Source organism: Arvicanthis niloticus, chromosome 16 (genome assembly GCF_011762505.2).
Source record: "Arvicanthis niloticus isolate mArvNil1 chromosome 16, mArvNil1.pat.X, whole genome shotgun sequence".
NCBI lineage: Eukaryota > Metazoa > Chordata > Mammalia > Rodentia > Muridae > Arvicanthis > Arvicanthis niloticus.
The window spans coordinates 69,864,178-69,873,075 of record NC_047673.1 but is presented as its reverse complement, the minus strand read 5'-3'; the positions used below and the strand labels follow the sequence as shown (position 1 = coordinate 69,873,075).

At 46.2% G+C, this 8,898-nt stretch overlaps 1 protein-coding gene across 20 annotated transcripts in view; it reads right to left on the bottom strand.

The window, feature by feature from the left end:
- Window positions 1–1,590: 1,590 nt before the first annotated feature.
- Cdc42bpa (CDC42 binding protein kinase alpha) overlaps window positions 1,591–8,898 on the bottom strand; it is a 217,834-nt gene continuing 210,526 nt past the window's right edge. For 11 of the 20 annotated variants that reach the window (XM_076914596.1, XM_076914598.1, XM_034520047.2 and 8 more), the window contains 4 exons: window positions 7,810–7,995; window positions 4,346–4,463; window positions 2,338–2,495; window positions 1,728–2,001 (listed from right to left, as the gene is read on the bottom strand). In XM_076914596.1, coding sequence (XP_076770711.1) covers window positions 1,870–2,001; window positions 2,338–2,495; window positions 4,346–4,463; window positions 7,810–7,995 — 594 coding nt within the window. In that variant the 3' untranslated portion in view covers window positions 1,728–1,869. Of the gene's footprint in view, window positions 2,002–2,337; window positions 2,496–4,345; window positions 4,464–7,809; window positions 7,996–8,898 lie in introns of those variants that run through there. The other 9 variants (XM_076914601.1, XM_034520056.2, XM_034520049.2 and 6 more) reach the window with 3 other exon arrangements.

Here is an 8,898-nt window from a genome sequence, read left to right as displayed (position 1 = left end):
GTGGGAAATCCACCAATTCACAGGGGTCCTTGGGGCAGAGCTGGGGTGGGGTTCACTGAAGTGCAGCTGGACTTTAGGATGTGGAGGTTTGGACTAAAAGGGTTCTTTTACAAACAAGCACCTGCAGGCAACAAAAACTCACAACTGGTTGTCAAAACTACAAACCAAAGGCTCGGGGTAGAGTTCAGTCGGGCTCAGCCTGGCCAGGCTTCTGCTGGGGGAAGGAGAAAGAAGAGGGAGAGGACGGAGGGCAGGGGAGGCAGCTCTTTCAAGCAAAGTGTCTGGTTCAAGCTCTAGCCAAACTAAAGATCTGAGCCTTGTTTTGGGTGTACACAAGTTATTTTTATATGATTCATTTCCAAAAGGATAAATGGAGAATGACAGTGCCCGCCCGAAAGAAAGCGTGCTTATGTTGGAGCTGAGACTCTATAGGGTGTCTGTCAAAGCAGCTGCTTACAAAGACCCCAGCCCAAGTGCCTGTTACCATCTCCCTTCCCTGAACTCTCTAACGCCCTCCATAAAGCCACGTGGCTGGTGAGTCTGACCCACAGGGCCTGGGTACCATGCTGTGCCAAAGGTCAGCATGCCTGGTAGGTTAGCGACTTTGGAAATGTATTTTAGATGTGGTTGGGAAACAGTGGCTCTTCCAACCCCAAAGAGGTGAGAATTAAGTGACAGGCCTCTTTACTCCCTGGGCACTAGTTTCCGCCTTTTCCCTCCTGTGTTCTTAGCTGGTGGACGTGTGAGTAGAGGAATCCTGGTCTTCCTCTTGCTTCCTGGGACAAGTGCAGCAGCAGATATCCAGAGGGAAAGCTGGCTCACAGTCCATGGTGGCCAGCACACCTCAGGCCCTACTGTCCCCTCACGTGGGAAGGCATATTTGGTCAAGGCTGTTCAAGCCTATGCTTCTGAGGTTTTACATGATGTAGTAAGGAGAAACTTTCCCCAGCACTGTGTTCACAGCCACTCTTAACCAAACAGGGAAGTTGTGCTCAGTCCAGAGACTCCTCACTACAACCGAGAGAAGGGTAAGGGTTAGCCGGAACAAAAAGCAGCTGCATGACCAGTCCATGATCTTTAGAAGCCATGAATTTCCCATTATGATGGGAAGGGCTGGAAGGTGACAGAACTGTTTCACATTCATCTGTGTGAGATAGCAAAATATAGTAAGTTGGGGACATGTTCTAACTGATAGCTAGAGAAAAATGCCTTGGGAGGCAAGTGTGCCTCCGGAGTGGCTTCACCACCACCGGTGGTGTCCAGGTCACACCCACCAGTGGCACTCATCTCTAAACAGTCCTTAGATTTCCCTGGGACCTCAGCCTGCCTCAGCCTGAGGACAGATACCACAGGGACCTGACTTCTGATCTCTTTACAAATGTCACTTGAGGCCTTTCTACCCTGTATATGACATAGCTGGGAAACAGACAAGAAACAACACATTTCTTTAAATTAAATGATCTTTCTTATATACGCATCCATCTTTCATCGAACACAAGATGCTTCTTTGACTATTTACATTCAGTATTTAACTTCTACATCTATGTATTTATTTAAACTCTGTATTATAGTAAAATATGCATTGTTTTAATTTGTGAGGGTTTATTTCCTGGCAACGGTCGGCTGACGCTCATGGAGGCTGCTGGGCGCTACGTGAGGGCTACGGTGAGAACACAACCGGTCTACTCTTAGCGCTGCGTCTGCGCAGTCTGTCTACAGAAGCTACCTGGGGATGGGGGGAGGGTGAAGCGGGCCTGGCTGCAGAGGAATCCTCACTGCAGCAGTGCAGAAGACAAAGCTGCTGCCAGGCACGTTGTCGTTGTCGGAGTGGGAGTGTAGAGTCCCTGCCTGCAGTCACTGGTCCTGGGCTCATGGATCCCAGCTCCCGTGGTCTGTGCTCTCCAGGGACAGGCTCTTAGTCTTTTGGGGTGAAACAGGGCTTGGGGGGCTGCTCAGGTTAGAGCTGTTGGAAGCTGTGGAATGCCTTGGAGAATCAGAGTCCTGCAAAACAAAGCGTTGGTGAGAAGCAGAGGAACAACAGAGGATAGTTGCTGCCCCAGGCCCCTCCAGTACCACAACCCAGCCACCAGCCGGGTTCTCTTCTGTCAGCAGACAGCCTCTTTATGAGATGACAGGAGGCTGCACAAACCTAAAAATTGCTGAACCCTTCCATTAAAAAGTGATCAGAAGCCTGGAGCTTCTGGGAAGCCAGTTTGCGCACCCGTGACAGGCCTTGCCATCCCTCCAGAGGCCTGTGCAACAGGGGTGGATCAGCCTGATCCAAACACTGCCTTAAGCATGCATGCCAGGAGCAGCTGCCATCCGTGGCCCATTCACCTCTCCATCATAGTCCCTTGCAGGGGCGTCACTTCCTTGGTCCATGCCTCCTGATGACAAAGAGCCCTCCGAGGGAGAGGGCATGGGCTGTCGCTTGGTGGTGTAGCTTCCTCCAGAGAATTCCCTCTTCAGTGCACTGCCATTCTGGGCTGATGACCCTATAGGACAATGGTTGGAAAGAACTACGTATCTGGAAGAGGACACACCTCTATAAAGTGTACAGGCTGCCAAGAAGACAGAAGTCCCGTGCTGAAGGTTGCTTCTGTCATCCTCTGGCTATGGGACTGCTGGTGTTCAGTCAGTAGTTCCCAGGCCATGTGATGCCCATGGAATCCTTCCAGTGCCACCTGCCACTGCCTTGGGCATCTTTACCAGGGTGCCCCCAGCATGTCATACTATAGACATACTCTAGGGCTTTCTTCTAACAAATGGGGCATCTCTGCCTACCCAGACCTCACAGAAGCTCCTAAGACATTAGGGGCCGCATTCTCAGCAGCAGACAGCCATCCCCAGGCAAATGTGGCCTTTCAGAAACCCTCATAGAAAATAAAGAACATAAGGAAGCACTCTTACTTCCTAGCTTGAGAGCAACACTTTGGGGGTTATTTTGAGGGCACACTCAAATGCTTTGACCAAAGAGCTGGGACAAAGATCAAGGGGAGCAGTGGCACCGACAAAAAGAAAAGAACCCTTGGAAACTTGACACGTACTGTTAGTGCTCACTCAAAAGTGTTCCGTGCTTCTCACTGTGTCTTAGTCTTTGCTTAAGAAAAGTTTTAATTTTGTAAGTTTCACAATTGGTCAAGGACACTAAGTTATACTGTTTCAATGTTTTACTTTTACTTTAAAAAATCCAACAAAACTGTCACCAGACAGCTGCATGTCCAGCTACTGACCACCGACTGTCTTAGTGTTCAGAAAGGCACTGCAGAAGCCCAGCTGGCAGACTGTTCTCAATGGCACCACGATCTCTTCCCTCCCTAAGCCCCTCACAGCCACAGCCGTCATGATCCCTGACTCCTTCCAGAGACTTCCAGTACTGCTTGTAAACTGGTGTTCTAGACACCTAACACCTAGGTCCTTGCTAGATGGTTGTAGTGGGTTGGCTGGTGCTGCTTGTATTCTAACACTAACACTGGGCCCCAAGACTGGCTGCCCCAGAAAAGTGAGAGTCTGCATGGAGACACTAAGTGATCCTGCCCCCAAGTTATTTCTGATTGGTAAATAAAGAAGCCAACTGTGTTATGAAAAAGCCCAAACCTTCCTGGCTCTCAGAAGCCATGTGAGGTAAGAAGTAAAATGCATGCCGTAGTGTCTGTCTTCTCTTCCCTCCCCTTCTCTTCCCGGCCTCCTCAACCTTGTCAGAGTTCTAGTTCATGGCCCGGACTGGACACCTGCCACTCTCCTGCTTCAGCCCTGTGCTGCCATGCCCAGCTTGTTTGCTTGCTATTTTGTGTTTCTAAGTTGTGGGGTGGGTGGTTATGCAGTCAGTAACAATACATTTAGCACAACTGAACCTAATGACACCTGGAAACAAAGCAGGTATAGAAATCAATGTTTCCTGAATAAATGGCAACAAAAATACCAGGGAAATCCAAGAATATAGGGTAATGAATATGTTTTCTGACTGAAAGACTTCGAAATAGGAAAATGGATGTAGTATATTTAGCTTCTTGGCCATCAGTGGTTTGGAGTAAAGGCACTGCTGAGGTCTCTGGTGTCAAGTGTGCAGACAGTGTCGGCTGGACACTCACTGATAGCAGTCTGTAGCCACTATCTGATGAGCTCTCTGACTGCACACATTCCCACACTCAGGCACGCTGTGGTGGGCATGTATGGCCCATCAGGTAGATACAGGTCCCCACCATCACTACCAGGAAGTTGCTCCCGGGCAAGTAGCTGAATTGTTCCGAGGGATACCTTTTCTTTGTGGTTTCACCTCCTCAGCTCCACTCTTCCTTCCCCACCATGAGCATTTGGCAAAGCTCCTCCCCACGCAGCCACTTACGTGCAGACAGGCCACTGCTGGCACTCATGGAGCGGCCTGGCTCAGGGCGGGACTTGGTGATGGAGGGAATGCTGACGGAGCCACTGAATACTGTCCGGCTTTCCTGAGACCGTGGGTTCTAAAACACAAAACAGAGGCATAGTCTTTAGCCAGAAACACACAGGTTTTGTGCGGGCATTTGCCTTTCACTCTGATTCTCAAGACATCTTGAACAGAGTGATAAAGGGTAATAGAGTCCCAGTCTTTCTCACCAGCAGGACTTTGAAGCCCTGAGATAGAATGACTCTTGTCCCTGTCAAGGAGTACTTACCAATAAGCAGGCTTTGGTTATGAAATGTTATATGGTTAGCTGTAAGTGGAGTGCAGAATTACATGGACATTTGCAGATAACAGAAACTGCTTTGACTACAGATGAGGCTATTTACTTAAGAAACCTGAGCCAGCCTATTTGGGGGAGAGTCAATTAAAATTATTTTCTTGACAAAAATTTCTTTCTAACACCATGTGTCATGTTCATGAATCTTCCTAGCTCTGGAACATGAAGCCTCATGTTGCACATCATAGCTCAGGAACAGCTGTACCAGGAAGCATGAGTCTGGGACCTGTCCTGCTTAGTGCTTTCAGACTAGCAGGAAGGGTGCTGGGGCTGACCAAAACCCAGAGAGTGCAGACATTTGAATCTATGTTCTAAACATTAGAGTGGGCAGACCACACAGGCCACATGACTACTTTTTTTTTTTTTTTTTTTTTTTTTTTATAATTTACAACACTTTATTCTTGTGTGGACATAGTCCCACCTCCTTCCTGCAAATATTTTCTGAGGCAAAGGGGGGTTGGGGGTGGAGGTGGGGTAGGAAGTGAAACAGAGCACATAGGTGTCTGCACTATGGAGGTCTCCTGCCCTGATCTAATGATTTACACGGCCCGTCTGTGAGCATTCGTATCAATAACCTCCTTCTAAATTACATCAGGATTCTTCTAGAAGGGATGGGCATGTATTACACAAGATGTTGAGAAAATACAAAGAAAGTTATTAAAAAGTAGTCCAAACTCCAACTCTATGACTTTCCTGAAGAATGCATTTGTTAAGAAAAGCAAGTCTGATGGAGCTAGCACATGCTACTTTTTTGAGAGGAGCTGACCTGAGGATCTGTTCTGTTTGGTTTTAGTTTCCTTTTAAAAAATTGTGTGTGTGTGTGTGTGTGTGTGCGCGCGCGCGCACTACATATGTGGAGGTTGGAGGACAACACTGTGGAGTTGTTGCTCTCCTTTCACTATGTGAGTCCTGGGTTTTGAACTCAGATCGCCAGGCTTGGCAGCAGGCTCCTTTACCCACCACGGCACCTCACTTCCGATCTGTTTCTACATTCAGCAGATACCATGGCAGTCAAGGCCAATAAGATTAATCAAAGTGGACTGGAGAATACATTCCCCAGCCAGAGGTTTCCTCAGCATTAATTAGTTCATTACACAAGCTTCTTACTCATGGTTATACAGGTGGTCAATGGTTTTCTCCCTCCCTCACTGTAGGTTCTGGGGTTTGAACCCCTGTTGTCAGGTTTGATGGCAAGCATTTTTCCCAACTAAGCCATGACACAGTCCCCAGTTCTTGTTAACTCTTACTAAGCTAACCCAGATGCTAATACTTATCAAAGGACAGCTGCCTCTGCTACAGAAAGGGGAAGATCAAATGATTTAAACAGGATGTATAAAAAGAGGCAGAAACAACAAAGGCAAAAAGGAAATCTAGTAGAGTGGTCAATAATTTTTTGGCTGTTAAGAAGGTCTAGAAGTAGACAGTCAATTACTATGTGCTATAAAACCCCACGAAGGGGTGATGGCTCTGGGTATGTCCGAGTACTGGGCTTTCCCAAACACCTACGATCCTGAGAGAAGCAATCAACAGTTATTTTGGTTCCTAGACTAGATCTGCAAAGTCCATGTAATTCTGTTCAGTATTTGTTTAAAAATATTTTGCCTTATTTTATCTAAGAAAATTAAAAAAAAATTAAAGCCAAGACAGTCAAAGGCAGCACTTTAGCATCTGCACACACGGAAGCAAGCTTCGGATGTGCAGCGATGTGTGTGCAAGCATGACCAAGAGGGCTCCTTGGAGACAGGAACGGCCGGTCAATCTGCACTTCAAAGCTAAGACGGCTGCTCAGCCCTTCTCCAAGACAAGCCTACTCTAGAGCAGATGATGGGGCCAGTAACAACTGAAGACTAGACTGCTAAAGTAATGAGAAACAGAAAAATGTTTTATATAAAAAACTTAGCATTTAATCAAGTGATATAAACTATGTTCGAATATAACAAGAAACCCAGCATTTTGGACTTTTTAGTTAAAACTATGCCTAAGGTAGTGCAAATTCCCACTGACTGGGACCACTCAGCTCAAGCGATGGTAAGTGGTTTCCCTCACAGGAAGGTCCTGACTGACTGTGGAGCCCTTGGAACCCACTTCCAGCTGCCAAGCAAACTAAGGTAATTCTGTCAAGTAAGGTATTCAGATGGTATTGTTATTTACTTTATCAAAGTAAGTTGATAATAAGAACAAAAATAATCTTTTAACCCCTTGAATTTTCTTACTGGAAAATTACTATATTACAAAATTTAAAAGTCAATGTTACTAATTTACTAACCTGGGGCATTATAGAAAATAAGTTTGCATGATATAACCCAAATACTTTAATATTTATAAAACTAACTTCCCTTAATGTACACATACACAGACACTACTTGATAAGGCGGACAGTTTAGCAGCCAGGTCAGTGCATGGCCAGTGGTAACGAAGGCACGGGCTGAACGGAAGGACCAACAGCTCAGCTTCTTCAGGGTGGAGCAGCCTCTCTGCTGTCCTTGCTAACTTTTCTTATCTTGTGTCTTGGCTGCAATTAAATCCACATCAGCAACACAAAGATTTGTAAAACTTGCCTTTACCTTTTGATTTCTCCTGTTATTTGCTCGTTATTATAGCCTGACTCTGGAGGCTTTGGTCGGACTATGGATGAGTTCTACACAGACCATGAGCTCATCAACAGAAAGCATTTCTCTGAACTGAAGTGGCTACAGGGTAAAGAGCAGCTAAAAAAGAAAAACCACAGAAATTCAGGGGGCCCTTTTCTGTTTGTTTTAATAAAGACCCAGTTTGGGCTGGTTTTGGTTGGTTGGTTTTGTTTTAACATGGTATCCAGAATGGGAAATACCATAATGGGAAACTATCCATCAAAGATCACCCTCTACACCCAGCTCAAAATTAACACAGGAATCCTTTATTCCTCCATATTTCCCTCAAAAGAAGGACCAAGATAGACTGACAAAGGGGAGGATAAACAGAAGTCAAAAAGTAGTTGAAGCTGGCCGCTGAGGAGGAGGAAAGGGTACCTATTCCCCAAAGGCGCCACCTCAGTGTTAGAAAATGCACACACAGTTAGTCAGGATTAGCTCAGCTCAGCTGTTCATACCCTCAGAGCCCCAGAGTGTGGTCTCCCAGGGGCAGAGCGCAGGGGTGGGGGGTGCCCAGGGTCTATGGGGTCAGGAGAGAGAAACTGCTCAGCAGAATTGACAGTCATGTGATAGATGTGCTCAAAGTTGCTCGGAGAGGAGATCAGGCTGGAGTGGTGATGAGGGGGTGAATAAGGGAGACCAGGCTATCAAAACAACAGAAAGAAAAAAACGCCGTAAGGTGATGCTGATGGATCAGGGTGAGTGACAGCAGACAGCGTGCACACGGAGAACAAGGCAGGTCTCAGAACGAGGCCCAGTGAAATTCTTTCAGGCCTCGGAGGATTAAATTCTGTAATCAGTTACTCAAAATAGCAGATTTTCCAAAGATCATCTTGTGATAACACCATTCCCATTTTACCAGAATTCAGTGAGCAGTGGCACGGTTTCTCAAGGGCCAAGAAACGCTCAGAGTCATCAGGATTTTCCTAAGTGATTCAACAAAAGCATTGCAAGAATCTATCTAAAACACCAAAACACCAAACACGGAAGCAGCAAGAGCCAAAGAAAGGACGAGGGACCCCAGACCACTTCCAGGGAACCCCCAGACCACTTCCAGGGAACCCCCAGACCACTTCCAGATACAGAGTACAAACCTGCACCCTCAGACTTTATGGCCATTTCTCAGTTCTGAATTTATGGTATGTCCTGGTCTTTAGTGATCACCTTTCCTTATAACAAAGATGGTGAGAACTGGAGGCTCTACTGTTCCTGGTTTATCAGTAAGCAGCTCAAAGAACAAGTATGTTTTCAACAAGAGAAAATTTTGCTTTGAATGTTCAAATGTGTTCTTTAAAAGGCAAATAATAATGAAGTTACAAAGAAGTCTAAAGAGAAGGCTTCACATCACTTAGTAGATGCTTCTGAGTGAACACGGGTGTGGCCACTGAGTGGCCAGCTATTTCCTACAGTGGAGCCTTTCACAGTTCAGTTCTTGAAGAACAGCTGTTTCTAGAACATACCATCCCTCAAGACTTATCTAAGCCTAAAAGAAAGGCTCCTATATATGACAGTTCATTTATTGTAGAAATGTGATCAAATCACTGTTT